This window comes from Macrobrachium rosenbergii, chromosome 8 (genome assembly GCF_040412425.1).
Source record: "Macrobrachium rosenbergii isolate ZJJX-2024 chromosome 8, ASM4041242v1, whole genome shotgun sequence".
Taxonomy (NCBI): domain Eukaryota; kingdom Metazoa; phylum Arthropoda; class Malacostraca; order Decapoda; family Palaemonidae; genus Macrobrachium; species Macrobrachium rosenbergii.
In genome coordinates this window covers 52,073,598-52,097,008 of record NC_089748.1, presented here as the reverse complement: position 1 = coordinate 52,097,008, position 23,411 = coordinate 52,073,598, and the positions used below count along the sequence as shown (strand labels likewise).

Genomic DNA, 23,411 nt, shown 5'->3' with positions numbered 1-23,411 from the left:
CTCTAGGTTCGTGTTTATTGCATGTTTTTCACCTGCTGGAGGCGTGAATTTTCTAAAAACAAGTAAGCAGCAAGCTTTATTCTGGTGTCTTATGTTCTTTCTTGGGAAAGTGAAGCAGTTTCTGAGTCTTTAATTATTCCTGAATTATGTATATTTGTATATGTATACATATATATATATTTATATATATACATGTATGTATTTATATATATATATTTATATATGTTGTCATTTTATGTATGTACTGAAATATTTATAAAATAATTTTTTTACCTGTTTGTTTATAGTTGTATTTCTTCATTTATTTACACTTTAATTTATTTTTTCCGCGTTGAAGTCTGCCCTAAGAAATGAGTCCTTTAATTTTCTCTTGACTTACTGTAATCAGGGTAAAGTGTTATTATTTTTCTTTTTTTTACAAAAATACTAAAACCAGAGGTACACGCCACGCGTCCTAGTCCCTTTAACTCCATACCGCCCTTTGGGGATGAATTTGGGCAAGAGCCCTTGCCCAAAGCAACCATTTTACATCACGCAACCATTTTATAACACGCTCATAGCTCCCCATCCCCCACCCCTTAAAAAAGAAAAAACCACGAATAGAATGTGACTCTATACACTGTAATGACGTCTACGGAGACAGAGATCATTCTTCTTCGAAAATTATAATCGTCTTCAGCGTTTTCTTTTCTCTCTCTCTCTCTCTCTCTCTCTCTCTGTCGCTGCCCTGGGGAAGGGGGTTGGGGGGAGGTGGGATGGGTGACCTTTATGGAACGGAAATTGGAATTGTTTTGTAATTTGGGTAGATCTCCTCCCGGGAGGGATTTGGAATGATAGCTAATTTCCCCTGAAGTAGAAGTGTACGTATTTACGAGTATGTAAGTATGTATGTGTGCATGCGTGTAAGTTTATTCATAGAATTCCATATTTTGTCGTCGTCATTATCAGCTTTGCATTTTTGTCCCCTTTTAGATGTTGGTATTCCCGGACCCCCATTGTTTTTTTTTTACAATTGAGGAAATTGCTACTTGAACCGAAATGTTTAAAAAACTTTTTTTTTTTATAATTTTGATTTTTGAATTCTTTCTCGCGTAGGGAGATGCGAGACGATTTTTCAAGAGTGAGTAGATTTTTTTGATACTCCAAGTCCAGTATTTTTATAGAACCCCCAATTTTACTTATAGCTCCACCAGTGAGTTACAGAGAACACAAGACTTCGCATATAATATTATTGCTAAGTTCTCTTTCGAATTTAGATGTGTCCCTCCTGGTATTTTTCATTAGCAAGTGATCTCACATTTAGAGGTACCCACTTAGTTGTGTTTGGATGGTCGTGTTGCCACTGTTCTCTTTAGGGAGCCTCTCGTAACTGGCTCTCTGATGTACTTGGTATTGTAGGGTAGACATGTACATGTACTACAGTTATGTCCCTCCGTACTTCATCTTTTACAGGTCTGGCATAATGTGGTTGTATCTCTCGTTCAGGCGGTCGGCGCTGGGTCCTCTCTCTCTCTCTCTCTCTCTCTCTCTCTCTCTCTCTCTCAAACACACACACACACACACACACACACACTTCTCTTGATTCCTTGTTAAAGTGATATGGTTTGCAATCACCTTTCAAGTAGATATCTTTGGTATTTATATCGTCCAGTTTCTTGTCTCAGTCAAATCTTTTTCTGATATTTTCATTTTCAGATATCTACCTTCTCATCAACAGGAAACAGAGATTTAGTCATTCTGTTGTTTTATCAATGTTTTCATATTTTCTACTTTTAGCTGTTTTTGACTGAGTCCAGCCCACGCAAGGCGGTTAGCAAAGTGATGCTCTCATCAGTCAGCTAAATTAGAAGGATTACATTTCCATTTTCACTCATTTATTTGGTTGAGGGCTGTAGGCTGGGGGGTGGGGGGGCTAGATTTGTCTTTTTTCTTTTATTTTTAGTCGGACAACAATAGAAGCTTGTATACCCTACTTTTCACTTCTCAGACCACGACTGCAGAGCAAGTGAGGAGCGTCTTGTGTCCTTATGCAAATGTGGATAATTCCTTTACAACTTCTGCAATGGCCTGCCGAGTTTGAGGTTTGAATGCTAAGTAGACTGGAAGTACCAATACTGAAGTACCTCTTCGTGAAACGAAAAAAGAAGTGGAATAAGAAAATAAAATAAGAGGCCTGAAAATAAAATAGTGGCCGAACCGCCATCCATACTGTTTACATTCAAATTAGACAGCAAAATATAGCTTATGTAATAGATCTTCTAGACGGGGAATGCATTAGCATGCATCATATGATAAACATTTTCCAATAAAGACGTCAGAGAAACTGATTCACGGCTTCTCGCAATGAGATATGTTGTCCAATTTTCCCTTGCGTCAGTTTTTCGACGAAGACATTGTGTATATTTTCGTTTCTGTTGAATCAGTTTTTTGAAGGAGGACATTGTGTATCATTCGGTTTCGTAACGATTCCTTCATAATTTGGAAGTATTTTATTTCGGTTATTCATCTTTTGAATATTAATGATTATTGATTAATTTGTTAATTTATCCGTTTTTCTAATAACTAATATCCTCTTTCCGTATATCCAATTACCTTCTGTTACTTCCTAATGAGCACCATATTCTTTGAAAGTTTGAATTTCAAGTCAGTGGCCCCTTTGGTGAGTTTGTTCCATATGTATAGGGTTCATCTTATAAATAATAATAATTTTAATAATAATAATAATAATTACAGTTTCAAGGCATCATATACTTCATACGCATTTCTGTATCCTTATGCGCTTTAGTATGGTAATTCATATTTCTCGCCTGTCTGATGTCCCAGGTTCGTTGACTTGCCTTGCCAAGGCAAAGATTGTTCTTTTTGTTTGAGTGTTGACAGTACGAGTATATAAGTGATCTAGGGCTGGTAATGTTAGCCTTATTAATAATGAACCCGTATTCTCTCTCTCTCTCTCTCTCTCTCTCTCTCTCTCTCTCTCTCTCTCTCTCTCTCTCTCTCTCTCTTGCATCGAAATACATTTTATTCATGTAAGATACAAAATAGCCAATGTAAATATTGGAAATAAAGCTTATTATTATTATTATTATTATTATTATTATTATTATTATTATTATTATTAGTCTCTCTCTCATTAATTTAGATATTGGAAGGAAAACTGACTCATTTTAAAAGAATTTAGAAATGCCCAATGTCATAAAATCTAAAAGAATTTAATAACGTCAAATGTCATTTTATGTCCAATGTTAACTTTACCTCTAAACAAAGCCTCTCGTAAGAAATCATTACCTTGATTTCTTATACCGTTTATCCTTGTTAGTCATAATTCCTCATTTTCATATCATTATAGTACCAGCAAGGAATTTACGAAACCCTAGAGAGAGAGAGAGAGAGAGAGAGAGAGAGAGAGAGAGAGAGAGAGAGAGAGAGAGAGAGAACGTTATTCTAGTCCTTGATGCAGTCTTTAGATCCAAGTTTAGCGCAGCTAATTACAAAAAGTTTCTTCGTCTACAGTTATTTGTAGATCAAAGAGCAGTGGCATGGTTCATTAAGGATGAGGTGGAATCGGTCTTTTTATTCAAAGGCTTAATGATGATGATGCTCTTTTCGAATCCTAGATGAGCAGCAGCCGTAATATCCGGTCAGTCATAGGGCCTGCAGAGGTCTGCATATACATTGTCCTTTTTAGTATTGTAAAGAGGCGGTATGGTGTTGATACGTCATCGTGAATTACTGACTATAAGTCCAGAGGGTTACTTTTTTTTTTTTTTTTGTTAAGTGTTGCATAAAAATGGGGTTCAACGGTGAAAAAGTTCGAAAATATCTTAAAGTGTTATGCTCCCCTTAAAGAATAAAATATAACTGTTGCATAAAATGGGGTTCAACAGTGCAAAAGTTCCAAAATGTCTGAAAAGTTATGCTCTCCTTAAACTTTCAAGTATAACAGGTTTCTTGATAAATTGTTTTTATTTTCACGATATAGTCTTTTAAATACTATAAAATATATTTTTTCCTTCCTTGGGTTTTTAATGTTGTTGATACAGAGGAATGCTTACTGTAGTAAGTAACTGTATGCAAGAAGTTGAACAGTAAACAAAGGAATTTTTTCTTGTTTTCATTGCTCTTAGAAGAATGAATCAAGAATGACAAGTTAATGACTAGTAGAATTCAGAATTATTACAAAGATGAGGCAGTACGAATTCACCCAGCACTGTATCAGTACAGTACACTTGAGGCTTGCCTCCAGTGCAAGTAAATACCCAATCCTACTTAGGCCTACATCTTCTTGAGGCACTGCAGATAAACCATGTGTCATTTTTATTCACTGCAGGGGAAGCTACCACTTTGTATGGCAGTGTAGGGAAAGTCTGTAGCCTCTCAAGGCAACGCAGTGAGATTTTGCCCTCCAGTCTGAGACCATGTTTCTTATGAAAGCAGTTGAGAGAAGTACTTTAGGTGGTATCTAGTTCATAAAATCTTCAAACTTTATTACAGACGTTATACTTTGCATGCCTTTCATATGTTTCATAGTTGAGTCATATTTTATTTTTTTATCGGATTTAGTGAAATGTATACAAACACTTTTGACTTGGTTCCAAGCTACACGTGCTGGGTATAGGCAGAAGTGGAATAGCAGGAATTTGCAGATGATTAGGAATGCACTTGTTCATTTACCAAGTTTCAGGTTTTTATGTAACGCTTTATTTTTGCGTGAGATTTGCTATGTGCCCTATTTGTTATGTAATATCTCTTCTCATATTTTTATTCATATTTTATATCATTCTGGCTTTGGATTTCTGCATTTTTTCTTAAATTTTGACGGTGCTCTCTCTCTCTCTCTCTCTCTCTCTCTCTCTCTCTCTCTCTCTCTCTCTCTCTCTCTCTCTCTCATCGTACTTTTTCTTTCAAGTCTTCGATAATTGCTTTGGCTGTAGCTGCTCTCGTTTGTCCTTTTCTACCGTATTTCTGCTTTCTGTTTCCTTCATTCTTAGCTAGTTTTCCCATGCTTTTCTCTTTTTTTAAACACCCTATGTTATAGTTTCATTATTTTCAGAAACAGAGCAAATCTTCTCTTTTATATTTCGAATTTTGGCGTATAGAGTAGTTTGCCTTCCACAAAATTTAGGGAAAGAAAACGGGACTAACACAATTACGTTTTTCCCACCCGGAGGCGTTTATCGGGTTCTGTGAAATGGGAGTTTTTCATTTTCTGCAGCACAACTGATTTGCTGAAGATCTGAACTGGAAATACCTGCTTTATCAAACGGAAGTGGACAGGGTATGTCTATACAGCACAGAAGTTATGATACGATTCTTAAAAAAAAAAAAAGATTACAACGAAAGAAGACTAGCTTGTCCCAACTACAATAATGCAATTATTACGACAGGTTATAAAAGAAAAAAAGTAACATTGCAAATGACGAATATAGAAATTTGAAAATACCGTTCAGAATAAATATGACATTTACATGAAAACAAGTTATTAACCCCAAATTAAATATGCCACAAACAAAAACGTAACACAAGACCCTACTACTGTGAAACTGTATCATAATACTGGCACACACATACCCTCAAAGATGGCAGTTTTCTGTGCTGAATGTTGATTAAATAACGCATCAAAGTCCGACGTAATGGTATTGTCCTTAAGGATTGTTTTTCCTGATGAAATTGATGCGAGCGATTGTTTTGTCATGTTGATCTAAATTTCAACAGTTCTTCTTCCCTTGTCTGTTATTTTGAGACTTGCTGTCAAAATGAAAACTCCTCATAGGATTTATAATCCATAATGTTATTTGAAAACAATATTAGAATAAAAAAATAATATTAGTTAAGTGGCCAGGCAGAAATTTGCCCTAATTTTGAAGTCTCCTTGTTTCAATATGCCGTTACTGTTTTTTTCGTATTGTTAACCACCTGAGGTAAATATGTGTTTGCTCGTTCATGTTTTGATGTTTATTGATCACACGATGGATGAACATGACAGTCAATTGATAACTTTAAGCTGAAGTTTTCGATTGAGTTTTTAAGTAAATTTTGTGTTGTAGAAGCGTATACCCGGAATGTTTAGATGTGCAGCCTTATTGGGTGCAAATTTAACGGATTATGGACCGGGGAACTTATTATTTTTAATTTTTTTAATTTTTAGTATTAGGTAATGTCCGCTTTCCATGAGGTGAATCATACCAAAATGTGGTTATTTTTGTTCTGAAAGAGTGATTTTGCACATTATGTTGGGTCGTAATACGCTGTCATCTTACCAAGTTTGCATCCTGCCATGATTTCCCACTTACCTTAATAAAACTGTTTTGCTTCTCAGGAGGGATTTTAAATTCTCGGACACTGCCGTGATACAAACTGCCATGTTCCAACCGTACAATGGAGAGCGCAAGCTCCAACCCCCTTTGGCCGTTATTTTAGTAATTGAGATTTCATTTTGCCCAGGGGGGGAAATCGAACTTTTGGACACAAACATTGTTGACAACGCCAAGTTCTCTTTATCCGATCGTTTTATTTACGGTTTTCCTGAACTGAGAATGATGAGCCTTTTCATTTACGTGTCTTAGGGAGCCATTTTATTTGAAATGCTGATGTTATGAATGATAAAGATGTCTATCAACATTCTGTTATATGAAAAAGAGCACATGAAATTAATATATTTTCTCCACACTTATTTTACTTTGTATTCATTCGCAAAATTTGGCCTGTTTTCAGTCTGACTCTTGTTTTTATCTAATCATCCGCACGACTATTCTGAATGGTCACTTCATGACTGAACAGCTCTAGCAACTATCTTCGTCTGTTCCTCCTCCTCCTCCTCCTCCTCCTCCTCAACCTCTTCCTACCCCTCCTCCTCCTCCTCCTCCTCCTCCTACCCCCTCCTCCTCCTCCTCCTCCTCCTCCTCCTCCTCCCTTTTTCCTCCTCCTCTTCCTCCCTCCTCCTCCTCCTCTTTTCCTCTCCACCTCTTCTTCCTTCCTTCCCTCCTCCTCCTCCTCCTCCTCCTCCTCCTCCTCCTCCTCCTCCTCCTCCTCCTCCTCCTCCTCCTCCTCCTCCTCCTGTACCAACATATTGGCAAACGTTGGACAGAAGGGCAATAACTCAAATACCACCAATTAAAAAAGAAAAGAAAAAAAAAACAGGAATTTCACTCCCCAACCTTTTACAAGCACCAACACAGCCTCACCACGACCACCACTACCACCACCACCACCCACAACAAGCCAAGCGCACCCACAAACAAGTACACAGAGAGAACTGTAGAGAGAGAAGGGCGTTTTGTTCGGCACTAATCGCTTCCTTTTCTCCATCTTCCACAGAAACAAGCCATGCTGGTTTGGCAGCTGGAGGAGGAGCTGCGCCAACATAAGCTACGGGGTCCAAGTCTGGAGGTGCAGTGAATGAACTGACACTCTCTTATATTATTAATCTCTTAAAATTATTCTCACCTCCCGAACTTTTGCAATTCACCCTCTGCCTTTCTCTCTTTCTGTCTCTTTCTGTCGTCTTTCCTCTCACTGTCTCTATTTTTCAATCATTTCCGTATTTCAGGTCTGTGACATTAATTTCTCCTAACAAATCTGAATGTCTGTTCTCTCTCTCTCTCTCTCTCTCTCTCTCTCTCTCTCTCTCTCTCTCTCTCTCTCTCTCTCTCTCCCTTTTCGGATTTCAGGTCAGTGACATTGATTTCTTCTAACAAATCTGAATATCAGCGCTCTCTCTCTCTCTCTCTCTCTCTCTCTCTCTCTCTCTCTCTCTCTCTCTCTCTCTCTCTCTTATTTCAATTCGACTTTCCAAGCATCATTGGAATATATCTGTCTCTGTCTCTGTCGCTCTCTCTCAAAATCTTCGACTTTTCTAAAGTCCTCTCTCTCTCTCTCTCTCTCTCTCTCTCTCTCTCTCTCTCTCTCTCTCTCCTTTTCTTGTTTCAGTTACTTTGAGCTTCCAAGCATCACTGGAATATATGTCTCATTCTCTCTCCAAATCTTAGACTTTCCTAAAATCATCTCTCTCTCTCTCTCTCTCTCTCTCTCTCTCAGTTTGAATTAATTTTATATGTTAATTCCTTTAATCTCATGTAAATCCATTTAATCTGCCCCAAACCCCCTTCTCTCTCTCTCTCTCTCTCTCTCTCTCTCTCTCTCTCTCTCTCTCTCTCTCTCTCTCTTTTAAAAAAGCATTTTATGATAATTACTTTTAATTTCTTATTAAATTCCGTAAATACTGCATTAGTCCTCCCCCCCCCTCTCTTTCTCTCATTTTGAACACATATCAGTTCTTAGAATTTCATTCGTATTCCATTCACCCCTTGACATCTCTCTCTCTCTCTCTCTCTCTCTCTCTCTCTCTCTCTCTCTCTCTCTCTCTCAACCTGAAATTTTCAGTGATCTCCATAATCCTAACAATTTCCAAACACCTGACCAATAAATGCTTAAACGCGCATTACTTATTCTGTCGCCTTGTATCTTTGAATAAGAAATAATCTTTTTGTATAATGAAAATTAGGGTAGTCTATGTTTGCAAGAGAGACATTTTTTTCGTCATTAGTTTTGACCAGAAAATAACATTTATTTCTTGGTATTCAATACGTCACCATGGATACTTCATGAAAAGGAATGTTGCTTTTTTTTTTTTTTTTTTTTGTAAAGTACATGAGACGCTTTTCACACATTGTTGCGCTTGCTCAAGTTGGAAGTATTGAGGTTGCATGAAGAAGGTATGATATAATATATATATATATATATATATATATATATATATATATATATATATATATATATATATATATATATATATATATATATATATATATATATATACATATGCGCACAATGGCACACAAACTTTCCCTCCCTCACACATACACGTGCTTTATATAGATACATATTTGCTTTTGGGAAAAGTTTTTCTTGGCTGCAGACTTCGTTGAATTCGATAGTTTTTAGGTTGGTGATGATCTTTTTATTAGTTTGACAATCCTGAATCTTACACGTTCTTCCAGTTAAGTTCAGAAAGTATTGTCAAGCTTCTAAAGAGTTGATTAACAACGAAAACTCCATCGAATTCATATTATATATATATATATATATATATATATATATATATATATATATATATATATATATATATATATATATATATATATATATATATATATATATATATATAAATGTACATACACATACACATACACATACGTGTGTGTACATACGCACATACTTCTCACAACTGAAAAGTTAAGAGGTAACTGGTTATTACAAATACTCATATATATATATATATATATATATATATATATATATATACATATATATGTATGTACATATATATATATGTATATATATATATATATATATATATATATATATATATATATATATATATATATATTATATTTATATATGCATATATATGAGTGTCTTTTGATAATCAAATTGATGGATTAACTTCTCATTTGTGATTCAAGGGTTGCTATCTAAAGTATCTAGAAATGATGATTATATATATATATATATATATATATATATATATATATATATATATATATATATATATATATATATACACACGCTTGAAAACCAGTAAAGGAATTCACATCTACAACAGTTAAACTAGATTTATATCAGCTCTTGCAAAATGTTTCTGAATTCGACAGACCTGTGTTTCTATTAGCTGAAGTAGTATTATATCTTGCTTAAGGGCTTAGTGTTTTAGTGTGATATCACCCCAGGCTATTGCTCATGTGTGAGCTATAGTTCAGTAGCTTTATATTTTTCTCTATGGCCAAGTTGCTTAGCTTAACATCACCCAAATCCATAGAGCGTGAATCTGAAACTCACCGCAGTAATTTCGTTTTCTTCACTTGCTTATTATTTGAATTGTTTGTTTTGTAGTGACAGGCATATCAAAAAAGTGTGAGGAAATCGAGAGTTGAGGAGGATATTGTGGCTATTCCAAACACATAAAATTTAGGAAAAATATACAATTATGTAACTTATATATATATATATATATATATATATATATATATATATATATATATATATATATATATATATATGTATATATATGTGTGTGTGTGTCCCTAGTAGTTTTATATTTATATATAGTATATGTATATATATGTATGTATATATATATATATATATATATATATATATATATATATATATATATATATATGTATATATTTAATATGATTTTCCAAAATATGGATGAATCAGGCATGAGTCAAGAATCATGAACTTGGGTAAAAAAAATAGTCTGTGTCACTGACGTACAACGCCTGTTTATGAATAACTACAAGAGAGACAGAAAAGGAAAGTTCGTAGTCGGGGTATGAAACAGTCATTGTGATTAAATAAAAAAAAAAAAAATCATTGGACGGCCGGGAATCGAAGTCAGCAGAGATATCAGACAGTACGAGAGAGAGAGAGAGAGGGGGGGAAGGAGAGATTTACTAAAATATAGCCGCAATCACAATATGATGGAAGCTTTGTAGCATAGGAAAGTTTACTTGATATAATTCTTTAAAAACTGAGGCGCGGGTAGAACGCCATGTGAAAGTCATACATAAAACTTAATTTAGATCGTATTTTTTAAAATAACTGTGATCCTTTTTCAAAGATCAAAATATTAATAGATGAATATAGACTTACTTTCACTGTTCACCAGAATGGACTTTGTATTCTGGAAAGAGGGAAAAACTTGGTTTTGACCTAAAGAGGGTTTGGAAGCATTGCTTATGTAACAGTAGGTTACAATGAATTCAGTTTAGATGTAAGCATTAGAATTTAAGTTCATTTACGGCTTTGATCTTTGTTGCGGAAACAAACGGAATTTGATGTTGCGTTTAAAATAAAGTCATTTAAAGGGATATGAACGGATCGTTATGCAGTCGTGCGCTCACACACACACACACACACACACGTGTGTATGTGTGTATGTATTTATGTGTGTGCGCGTGTCTGTCGAATAGGGTCCACTGCAGTAACTTGTCACATAAAATCTTTAAAATCAAATATAACTGATTAACCAAACAAGAATTCATAATGATCTTGAAAGAAATAATGGTTATTAGCAGCGCTGTAATCAAAAGAAAACCAGTGATTTCTGGGTTGCTTTTCCGATATTTGTCCTTGGTGGAATAATCGATAGTACTTGTTGGAATAAATACTCTTTCGCATGTTCCATCACAAAGGTCATAGGGATTCTGATTTTAAATGTCTTAATCCAATTTTCTCGCTTTATGAAAGTTTTCATTTGTTCTTTAATGATTGGGCAAAATTCTCGCATGAATTCTGTTGAATGTAAAAGGATCATTTACTGTACTGTAGTATTAATGTAAAAATTGTCGGTTGTAGATTTGTTTTACATTAAGAATGCTTATACCGTTCTGTGTAAGAGCTAAATAGTGTCCATGATGTGTCAGTGAAAAAGTTTACTATCGATCTTAGAGGAATTTTTTATGCTAAACAAGAATGACTTTTGGAAACAATAATATAATTGTCAAATTCATATGTTGACATGGAAAGAAGTATGTGATAATTACTTTAAAAAGATGAATATGCTGCGAAAATGCTTCTTTGCTGTTTAGCTATATAAAACAAACATGAGCTAAAAAAACGATGTTTATCATCGAAACTCCGATGCATAAAAAAAAAATTTCCCCGTTCACGCTAGAAAAATAAATAATTCTAATTTTTGGTGTTGGGGTAAAAGTGTCATTTTTATTTTATTTTATTCAGAATCTGTAATTTGAACTGAATTATGAGAATGGTCATTTGTAACTGGATAATTGAATGTTCAGTTTTGTCTGATAAATTGATTCAGTTTGGTGTGATCTTAAATTAAGAGATATTCACCCTTGTTTTGCGCGTCCGAAAGTGGACTTTAATCAAATGTTTTAGTAGAAATTTACACTAAATATTTCTTACCTCTTACAAAAAGATTACAAGATATTTTGAAGCTTTATTTATAAATACACCACATACCTCTGTAAAGCTGCAAATGAGAGTCTTGAAATTATTCTGCATAGCAAGTTTTTTGTATTTTTCTTTGAGAAAATGAAGCCTCATCTTTGAAATTTTCGATACCTGGCTTTTTGTGTAGCCTTGTGAAATTATCAGTATCTTACAAACCCAGACTAGGACAACATAATCCTCACAGAACCAGACTAGGACAACATAATGTGGAGTATTCCTTTCATATAGCGCTGACATCTTATTCATGGGGAACCTGTTTTCCTACTTTCCCAGTAACCTTGAAATGTGTAGGTGTCTAGGAAATATTGTAGTTCAGAATGCCTATGTTCCCAAGAATTAAATTTTGGAAGGACTTGGGCATCTGCGCCGAAACCATTGGAATTATTTCATTATATTAAAAATCTTAGTTTTACTACATGAATGCAGGAATGGACGGTGTTCGATTTTATAGCAATTAGCTAAATAAGGGAAAAATGAGGAGACGAATATTTACTATTGCACTTACAGATTTTAGGCCAAATGAGTTAATTGAAAAGTAATGGAAAAATGGATATATTGAACCTCAATACGAAAACCTTATTAGTTTAATTAAACTAAAGAAAATGCCAGTGCGCTCTGTTTCTTCTTTATATGAGAAGATAAGTGTGAGGTGGAGAGTTGGTTCACACTGGAATTTGACACACACACACACACACACACACATTATATTACACATATATATATATATATATATATATATATATATATATATATATATATATATATATATATACATACATAAATTACGTGTGTGTTTATATATATAATATATTTATTTATTTATTTATTTATTTATTTATTTAAATGCATATTACTCTTTAGCCTTTAGAGAAGATAAAATTTAAACAAAACTAGCTGAACATTTGTTTAGTACAAACGTTCGAAAACTCGAAAAAAGTAGAATACCGTCTTGAATTGATTTCGCCTAGCTCATTTCCCCTAAATAGCAGATGAAGAGTGTTCAGCTAATATTTAAGGCGTCTGGTGATCTATAAATGTTAAGCAAGTAGGTACACCCCATCTCTGTTCCATTTCGGTAGACTGCATACTTAATTTCAACACATACCCACTTCCCACCTTCGGAGGGACTGCGCCCTTGGTATCGAGTTCAGCAAAGTCGCGTTTCTCCTTCGTGGAAAACCTGTTGCTCCGATTTTCCGCGAAGGAAACCAGTGGGGCGGGCGCCTTAGATACATCCTTTTAAAGTTATATGGTTATAGGAATTATTCAAATGTAACAACACATTCACTTCCTTATTTAAAATTGATCACACAAGTGGTAATAATAATAATTAATAATAATAATAATAATGTGCAGTGTGGGAAATGGTATCAACTATTAATTAGCGAAAGAGTTGAGCTGCAAGCTTTATTTTTCAGATTTACTGGATCTTTTTTTTTTTTTTCTTTAGAACCATCACTGAATTTTTAATAATTTTCGAAGGCAGCGCGTTGAAATTCTGAAACGATTTTACGAAGTCGTCGTCCAGGTGACAGTTCTGACTTGATGAATCTATATGATATATATCTTATTATATATATATATATATATATATATATATATATATATATATATATATATATATATATATATATATGTTATAATGTGTGTATGTTTAATCTGTGCTAGACCTAGATATATATATATATATATATATATATATATATATATATATATATATATATATATATATATATATATATATATATATACATACATATGTGTGTTTGTGTATGCATGTATATATAAATACACACACATATACATACATATATATATATATATATATATATATATATATATATATATATATATATATATATATATATATATATATATATATATATATATATGAAACATGTTGTTATTCATACATAAATATCTGCATACTCTTATGAATTCATCTTCTGAATATTTAGTGCTTTTTCTCTCAGTATTTCAGCAGCTTCCTTAAAAAAATTACTTTTCTAGATATAATTTACATAGGTAACTTTCTTTAATTTTCTTGATATTGACGAACAAACTTACAGAATCACGAGATAACGTAGATAAAAATAGAGTAACACTGAGTGACATGATTTACTCTGTGGTCTGTGTCCCAGTGTTCCTTATTGTACAGGAGGATTTTATTCTATATATGTGTGTGTGTGTGTGCTAGGAATAATCAGCACACAGTCACGTGTGGAACAGAAATAAAGTTTTGACTCATCAGGATCGAACCCAGGTCTTTCAGTTGAAAGGCAAGGACGCTGCCAACAAAATATATATGTTCGTGTGTGTGTGCGTGTGTGCCTGTATGTATTATGTATATGTATGTATGTATATATATATATATATATATATATATATATATATATATATATATATATTTGTATATATATATATGTATATATATATATATATATATATATATATATATATATATATATATACTGTATATGTATATATGTGTATATATATATATATATTTGTGTGTATATATATATGTGTGTGTGTGTAGAGAGAGAGAGAGAGAGGGAACGAGCGAGCGAGCGAGCAAGCTTAATTTTAACCGGTGTGAATCCCATTGATAACTGCAAGTAGTGTGTAAAAACATCTGTTAATTGTTTTATTTTATTTCAAATAGATATTTACCTTAGCAGTAGGTTGTGGATCGTACAAATCCACATCAGTATATATCCAGATGTACTGTACCTAGAAGGAATCATATTCTTGAGAAGGGGTTACCTCTTGGAGAGAGAAATAGAAATTAGAGTAAAATAATACTTTATTTTACCTTCCTGGTAATCAGATATTATTGAAGATGAAGATTGGTGAAATAAGCTTTTAAAAATAGGTCCTACGTTTATCTGATCTGAAAAGGAGAACCCTATTATTATGGCTTCGGTTATTCACGATTTTTATTAAATTAAGGAGGCTTATTGAAGTAGATATCTGATCTACGAGAGCGTTATGTCGTCTGGAGAGTTTTATTTTCGTTGGGGCGCTATTCATCTTTTAGAATATATGTATATGTGTGTGTGTGTTTTAAATGCGTATTGTAAATGGAGCACCGTATCAATGAGTTGGTAGAACAGAGAATTCCCTATTGTATATAATTATAGAAAATCATATGTACGTAAACTGTTAATACGATAGATCGGAATTAAAGTGTCAGTTATCGTTAACATTCATCTCTTCAGGAGGAAATGGTTGTAATAAATGGGGGACCATCATAGAAATGTGAAAGAAAAATGTATTAGGAAAACTAAGAAAACCAACAAAAACACGATAGACATTCGAATCATGACTGACATAATGAAACATTACTGATTGATAGGTTGTCATTTTACCATCTTTACAAAAGCCAAGGAAACTGCTGACCCAAACCTCTTTTTAGCCGAGATTCAGAAAAACGAAAAAGAGAGAGAGAGAGATATAAAAAAGCATGTCAAATCCTGAAGGAACCAATATATTAATTGAACCAATATAGTGATTCGTAAAGTACGCAACCTCAAAAGAATCACGAGCAGTGGTAAAACAAGAGCATACATTTATTGTTATTTTTTTAGGGGAATTTTCGACCTGCGAATCTGAACAAGTGATAATTGACAATAGTGGTTGAGTTTCCATCGTCCAATACAGAGTTGGAAGAAAAAGCAGACAGAGATGTTAAGGTATACAGTAGATTGTCTAAAAGTCGTTATTATAAACGGAACTATCGTGCGTGAATCGATATCCATTTATTTAAAACAAGTTAATTCACTTTTGCCAAAGGCAAATTCTGTATCTGCAGAGCCAAACAAAGCAATAAAAAAGACTAAAATCAATTAATTTATTGAAGTTGAATTCATGCAGTCGTAAAAGGATTTGCAGTCACGGGAAGCTAAAACATTAAAGAAAATGGCATAAAAAAATTTCAAGACACTTTACCTGGCAGGTGATGCAGAACAACTCAACTAAAGAAATATAGAAGACTCGATAAAGTTTCAAAGTGAGAAAGAGCTTGAGAGATCATCTTAGCCAAGACAAACAAGTTGTTATCTGAATTACCATATATCAGAGGATATTGGAATCTCCCAAGTAGACAAGAAAAACATGTTCTACTTTCGTCTCTTAGAGCAAAAACACTGCTTATGTTTGTCAGTTTTGTTAATATTGCCAAAGAAATTAGGAAGAGGTGATGCTTTACTTAGTATCTTTTTTTGTTTTAGTTTTTTTTTTGTTTGTTTGCTAGGAAATTATGTTGAGAGTAGGTGGACCTATGTTGATGAATCAGAGCAAATACTTTCGTCTTTTTTTTATTATATTTAGACCTTCACGAAAGAAGCTTCAAAAAATCTGTAATTTCTGCTTGTGTTTTTGTATGTGGTAGCAAAGTATCTCGAGAGCGGAAGAACAGAATAGGATGAATGTGGATGAACATCCCCTGGATGATTTCTTTATGATCATTACCGTTCAGGGAGTGCTGATGTCGATTTCCCTATATGGAAGTCTTCCTCAGATTTCATTTGTCTGTACAGATGAAATCTGGCAGTTCCGACAGTTGATTTAATGTTGACTTTTAAAATTTGAAAACTTCGCCAACACAATCTTCACATAACATGTAAATTTTCATGCTGATAGAATAATATGCTCATACGGTACAGTGTTGCCGGTAATACGTCATCTCTAAGTGTCTTAACTGATATTTATTTAACAATTTCGTTTGTGAAGATTTACCGGTTTGGTAAACTGCTTAATGCGCAAATTATTGCTGTCATGGTTCCCCAAATTTGTTATGATTTACAGCACGAGCATCCCGAAGTAATCATATTTTTAGGTTCGTCATCAACTGTTGACATTGACGCTTTTAACAAGCAAACCCATGAAACTAATGGCCACTGTTATGTGATATGATTGTTGGTATCAAGTGATTGTTTAATTCAGGACCTGGCATTGTGGGTTCAGCTGAATTGCTTTCAGTGGCACACAGTTTGAAGTCCATATTAATTTGCGAGCCATTTTGTCGAATAAATAATCACTGTGTGAACTGCAGAAAAACTTAATATGATACATTGCATGGAGGATATGTTTTTACATAAAGATGCTGCCACAGTCTTTGTCTCCCCAAAAAAAAAAAGGGGGGGTGGGAATTTCTTCTGGGGAAAGAGTTGCGGAAGAGCTTCTTTTTGAGTTATTTGTCTGAAATTTTTATATATATATATATTTATATATGTATATGTATATATATATATATATATATTATATTATATTTATATATATATATTATATATATGTATACATATGTATATACATATTTATTTATATTTATATATATATTTATGTATATGTATACATATGTACATATGCATACATACATACATACGTACATACATACATACATATATATATATATATATATATATATATATATATATATATATATATATATATAAATATATATATCCTTTCCAATCATCTGAGCTGCGGAATATCTGATCAGGCTCTGCCGAAACGGTGCATTTAATTTGATGTATGTAACTTACAGCAGTCCCCGATTTATTGCCTTATTTAATTTCATGTAGGCAATCAACAACATTCCCGATTTATTGTTGATTTAAATTTGTAATGAGATAAGGTCTATTTGTTGGAGAACTCTAATGAACGTTTGTTTTCATGGCAAAGATTAAATAATGAATGAATTATGAGGAAAAATTTTAAGTGTATTTTAAGGGTAGAAGAATAGTTGCAAGCAACCTTTTTCTAGCTTAGAAACAGAAAAAAGCCTCCACGCGGAATCCAAAGTATTTCTGTATTAAAGGGAAATTCTCTCTAAAATATATTTCGCATATTTTTATGGAGACCAGGTCTAAAGTTTGTTTATAACTTATACTGAGCCAAAATTCTAACGAATTACATGGCAAACGTTTATGCCAAGTTTTATTTTGAAATTTATTTCCGTTTTACTCCTAAACTGCAGGTTAAGAGAACGTAATAATCTCTGAATTTCTCTGACTGCACGTAAGATATATACTATCTCAGTGTAATTCAGGAAAATACGAATAAACTGTACTACAACTCGCATTCGTGTAAGGAAACTTAATTTTTAGAAAAGGGTGTCCCTGTAAAGATCTGAGTTTCATGCTGAGTCATAATGCATAGCAGCTCAGTAACATGACAATTTGCAGACCGAAAAAGCTCTTTGATGTCGTCCATTGTGTGAAACTTCCAGTTGCAATAAGTTATGGAATCCCTCGATAAATTATTAAATTATAATTGAAACACATGGAAAACACAAAATATAATCTAAGATTATAGATCTTCGAGGCCAAATCTTCTCTGCTCCAAGTAGAAACAGTTACCCTATGAATTTTTGTTGCTTCATGAATAGAATAAATCATGATAAAAACTTGAGGTTCATTGGGGTTATAGAGACTATTTAAGGTGCCCGGATGTTGTAGGTAATATACCACTGATGATGGAGTTGATGAAATGCAGGAAATGATTTACAAGCAGGTATATTCGGAAAAAATGAATTATGGAATTGTAGAGTGATGACTCCTATAACTGCTTAGCTGCTACGCTAAGCCATTTTTTTCGAAAGTTTACTCACCCAGATATCAAGGAACAACTGCTTATAACAATTGTTTATTACTCTAAGATATTTCAACAATAATTTTGAAGTCAGAGCAGTCTATTGTAGATGGAGGGTATTATATTAAAAAAAAAAATAGTTTAGCATTGAATATTCCATGTTGGATGTAATAAGGACAGTGGATTGTGCAAGGCATAAGGAAAGCTCGTTTCTAACTGTACGCCAGAAGGCTGGCGATGACAGTCAATTTGGCATGAAAGAAATAATACGAGAAAGAAACATTTTGCAAAAAAATTATTTTTTGGGAAACTGAGCATTCCTGGTTACCAGCGGATAGGTAATGATGATAATGATCATTTGACGTTTTTATTTTTGAAACTTTCAATGTCACTTGTTGGAGAACTGTATGACAGAAAACTCTCATAAGAGGAAAACAAATGTTCCTCAACCATGAGGAACATTCAAAGATTTCGGGTATTGAGAGCAACAAAAGTCATCTGTGAGAAAATGCAGACATGCTCATATACATTGTAATGTATTGTTTATATATGTTGATGTGTATATTACATATACTGTTTTACCATAGTTGAAATGTGCGTTTATTTATAAACACCATGAATGTTGAGAGTTAGTTACGTGTTTTTTTTTTATATATCGCCATATAGGACAGATATGCGGATCACCTGTATTGTTAGGTGTTCGGTTGTGCTAGCGATGTTTTTTGGGGGGAAAGGGTTTATCCTGTTTTTTTATTACAGCATCTACTGAACTCTCTCTCTCTCTCTCTCTCTCTCTCTCTCTCTCTTTATATATATATATATATATATATATAATATCTATCTATCTATATATATATATATATATATATATATATATATATATATATATATATATATGTACTATATATATATATATATATATATATATATATATATATATATATATATATATATATATATATATATATGTGTGTTGTGTGTGTATTTTATTATATTTATGCACATATAACAGTATCTCTCGTAAACAGGATGGTATCTGACGGAGGTTTTGTTCACAAAAGTAACAAGCTTTTAGGAATAAGTGTCCGGCCACCGGCCGATGAGGACAGCTAGTCCTTGAAAGCTTGTAACTTTAGTGAATAAAATCTCCGTTAAATGGCATCTTGTTTGAGTGAGGTCCTGTTATTTGTTGTGTGAATACACAGTACAATTGCGCAAGTGATCAACTCTTATATATATATATATATATATATATATATATATATATATATATATATATATATATATATATATATATATATATATATATATATATTTATTTATTTATTTATGTATTTATTTCTACACATACATACACACACATACACACATACATACATTCTCATAAAATTTATGTGTACCTGCATGACAAATTAGTGCATATCAGTGACTAGTAGAATATATATATGAAGCAAGCAAGCAAGCAAGCAAGCAAGCAAGCAGTGTCAAACTAGCCATCACGATTGAGCGTGACCATAGAGAGTCCCACAGTAGTAATAATAGACCTGCCCGAGAGAGAATCAAAAACTGAAAAAAGTCAGTGCAGCCTGTAGAGGTCGCGATGACCGTTGTAGCCAGCAGGTGAAAGCTTGACCCCTTCGCCTTCTCTTCTCTTTGCAGAAACAAGCGATGCTGGTCCGGCAGTTGGAGGAAGAGCTGCGCCACCAGAAGGCCCGAGGACCCAGCCTGGAGGTACAGAACCAGATAGAGAACCTATTGACCGAGAACGAGCACCTCACCCGCGAAGTAGCCATCCTTAGAGAGACCATTAAAGTGAGCATCCCGCATTTACCCTTTTGTAGAGGATGAGAGAGAGAGAGAGAGAGAGAGAGAGAGATGTGTGTGCGTGTGCATGAGATCGTGAGATGGTGACTGTGATGATTATAGTGATGATGATGATGATGATTGGCTGTTTATGTTCTTTGAATGAATTTCTTGAATAAGAAGGGTGAATTCCAAGTGGGTTGGGAATCTAAAATGCATTTTTAACCGCATTTTTATATATTTTTAGGCTGTCACATATTGGGTTCCGTATTATTTAGAATAGAAAATATAACTAGTTTTACCCATTGTATTCTTACAGTACTTAGAAAAATTGTACACAGTATAACTCCATAACCATGTTCATTACGATATGAATACGGGAACTCTTCCATAAATAAAACGTTAAATTTAGTAGAAACATCCTTAATTATTTAGATTCTAAAGAGTGCTTAAAGTATGGATACACGTAATTCATTCATCTTAATAGCCTACCATGTATGTTTACATAAATGTGAAAATGAATGAGACAGAATTTAGAGGCGTTGGAGTAACTACAGATTTTGCGAGATATGGACTTATTGTTATAAATAATGTTTGGCACAACGAATGAATAGCTGATGATATAATAGAGAAAGAGATGATATTGATCAGTACACTTTAAGACTTGATTGCATGGCAGCTAAATTTTATTATGGGTTCTCTGTTATTTTCGTTATTGTTATATTTGTTATTATCATAATTTGACAGCCAACCAGTTTGTTGGTCATGCCTGAATTCCAAAACTGAATGATGCCTTTTTTTTTGCGTGTGTCTTTGTGTATGGCGGGATGATTGGTCAAAATCCGCGTGGATGTTGTTATTAAACTGTAAATATAAGGAACATATGTGTGCAAACTAGCCTAAAAGATTTTGAATCTAAGACACAAATGCTGTTTCAGGTGAGACCAGAACCTTTCACGAGACTGACCGGAACCACTAGTTTCCGACTGATTAGGCCATAACCTTAGAAAACCTCATAGATCCACCATGGCGTAAAGTCACATGGAGCTTTTTTTTATTTCGTATTGAATGAGCTTTAGCCTCTCTTCTCTTCGATAGATATACTTCTTCCCTTTGCAGATCCACGTTATTTTCCGCGATGAAATGGTTTATGTCGGTGGCAGCTGGAGAAGATGACGCAATTTATGTCTACTGATTCTACCGACGGCATCTGTTTTGATTAAGTGAAGCCTGGTTAAGACTCGAGTTTATGGGTTTAGAGTACATGTTATAGCTATAAAGATATATGTATGTTGAGGTTTCATCTCTTCACCGTTTTAAGTATCTTCTTCCGTTGATAATTTACATGTCATTTGTCTTTGGCCACCATCAGTTACGATTTTCTCTCTCTTCTCTCTCTCTCTCTCTCTCTCTCTCTCTCTCTCTCTCTCTCTCTCTCTCTCTCTCTCTCACTTTTTTTCTGTTGAGTTGGAGTAATCGATGGCGCCTTTCAAATTAATTTTGATTCATCTCATCACCATTTTGAAGTATTTCCTTTTTTTATATCATTTACTGTACCTACCATCAGTTACTCTTCTCTCTCCTCTCTCTGTACCTACCATCAGTTCTCTCTCTCTCTCTCTCTCTCTCTCTCTCTCTCTCTCTCACACACACACACTTTTTTTCTGTTTGAGTTGGAGTAATCGATGACGCCTTTCAAATTAATTTTGACCCTGTTGTCATGGCTTACCTAGAATTTCCCATTATCTTCATTAAGAGTTCCTGTCCATTTTTGAATTCTCGCATTTATCATTTTTCTCCATCTTTACACCAACCCATTCTTCATTGACCATCCCTTCCTTCCCTCTGTGTCCTCATCTACGTACATCTTATTGCTTGGGGGAATGACAACGGCCCTTCTCTAATTGGTCATTCCAAAAAAAGCGTTGGTTGCACTCACAACCACGATTGCTTTCTTATATGTTTTATGCAGTGCGTATTTTCCTTTCTTATTTTTTCCACCAAAGACCACTTCACACCCTCTGCATGGGTTTGGCATCCATCTTTCATAACATAAGAAATATTAATATGTACTGCTGTTCTTCATATTGCCTACATGATTCTTTCTTCCGCTATAATTGTAACGCCAGACAAGATTCCATCAATCAGTCTTAGCCTGTAACAAATCATTTTTAATGCTGGTGAGGTATACTGAGTATATGAACTTAGAGTGATACATTCTGGCTTTCTTACTATTTTTTTCGGCTTATTCTTAAATTAATATAACCTATATTACGTCATCGTCAAAGTATGCGGTTGTATCGATTGTTTTCATGGCATTAAAATTACAGTTTTTTCAAACCTCCTTTGTTAATTACTTGCATACTTAGGAGCTACTAAATTCAGTGGTTCCTGATAAGTTTGACAGTTATATTCGTATCTTTTTTTACGATGAAATATAGTAAATATTAGTATTTTTTTTACTTTAATAATCAAGTCTCAGTGCATTAAAACTTCAGAGTGAGTAAATTCTCGGTGTATGGCCAGTTCTTTATTTACTGAATCCAGTTGTTTCTAGTCTACTATTTATTCCTTGCTGATGCCCAGCACTTGTAATTCTCAGTACACAAAATTCTTTTCATTACCTTCGATTTTCTAATGTAATTCAGCATTAATGTAGCTATTTGAATCATTATTCTGTTTTTTCATGTTTTTAAAGTGCAGAGTTGTGGTAAGTTGGAAATCTAGTAAATATATGAATTTTAACTTAATTTCCCTTGATAACGTTTGCAAAACAACTTTGCACTATGTTAAAGAGAGTAGAAAATATTTTTTATAGCGTTAAAGAACGTAACAGGCTCCTAGTCAGTCTTAAGGAAATTTCATGGAAACTTGCCAAAATATATCCTCTTGAAGTAGATTATAGAAGAGTTAAGATTAATAGTAAGCATATAATTGACTTTAGAGAATACAAAATCCGACCCGGCACTATTCGACGAAAAGGAAAATCACATTCGACCATCATCTTAGATTGAAAGACATAAACCCGGTCA

General features: G+C 33.7%; 1 protein-coding gene across 1 annotated transcript in view; it reads left to right on the top strand.

Moving 5' to 3' along the window:
• The window catches only part of LOC136840854 (trichohyalin-like), a 505,698-nt gene that overhangs the window by 395,104 nt on the left and 87,183 nt on the right, over nucleotides 1-23,411 (top strand). The window contains 2 exon segments of the mRNA XM_067107799.1: nucleotides 7,318-7,389; nucleotides 20,236-20,388. Of these exon segments, the coding sequence (XP_066963900.1) occupies nucleotides 7,318-7,389; nucleotides 20,236-20,388 (225 nt within the window).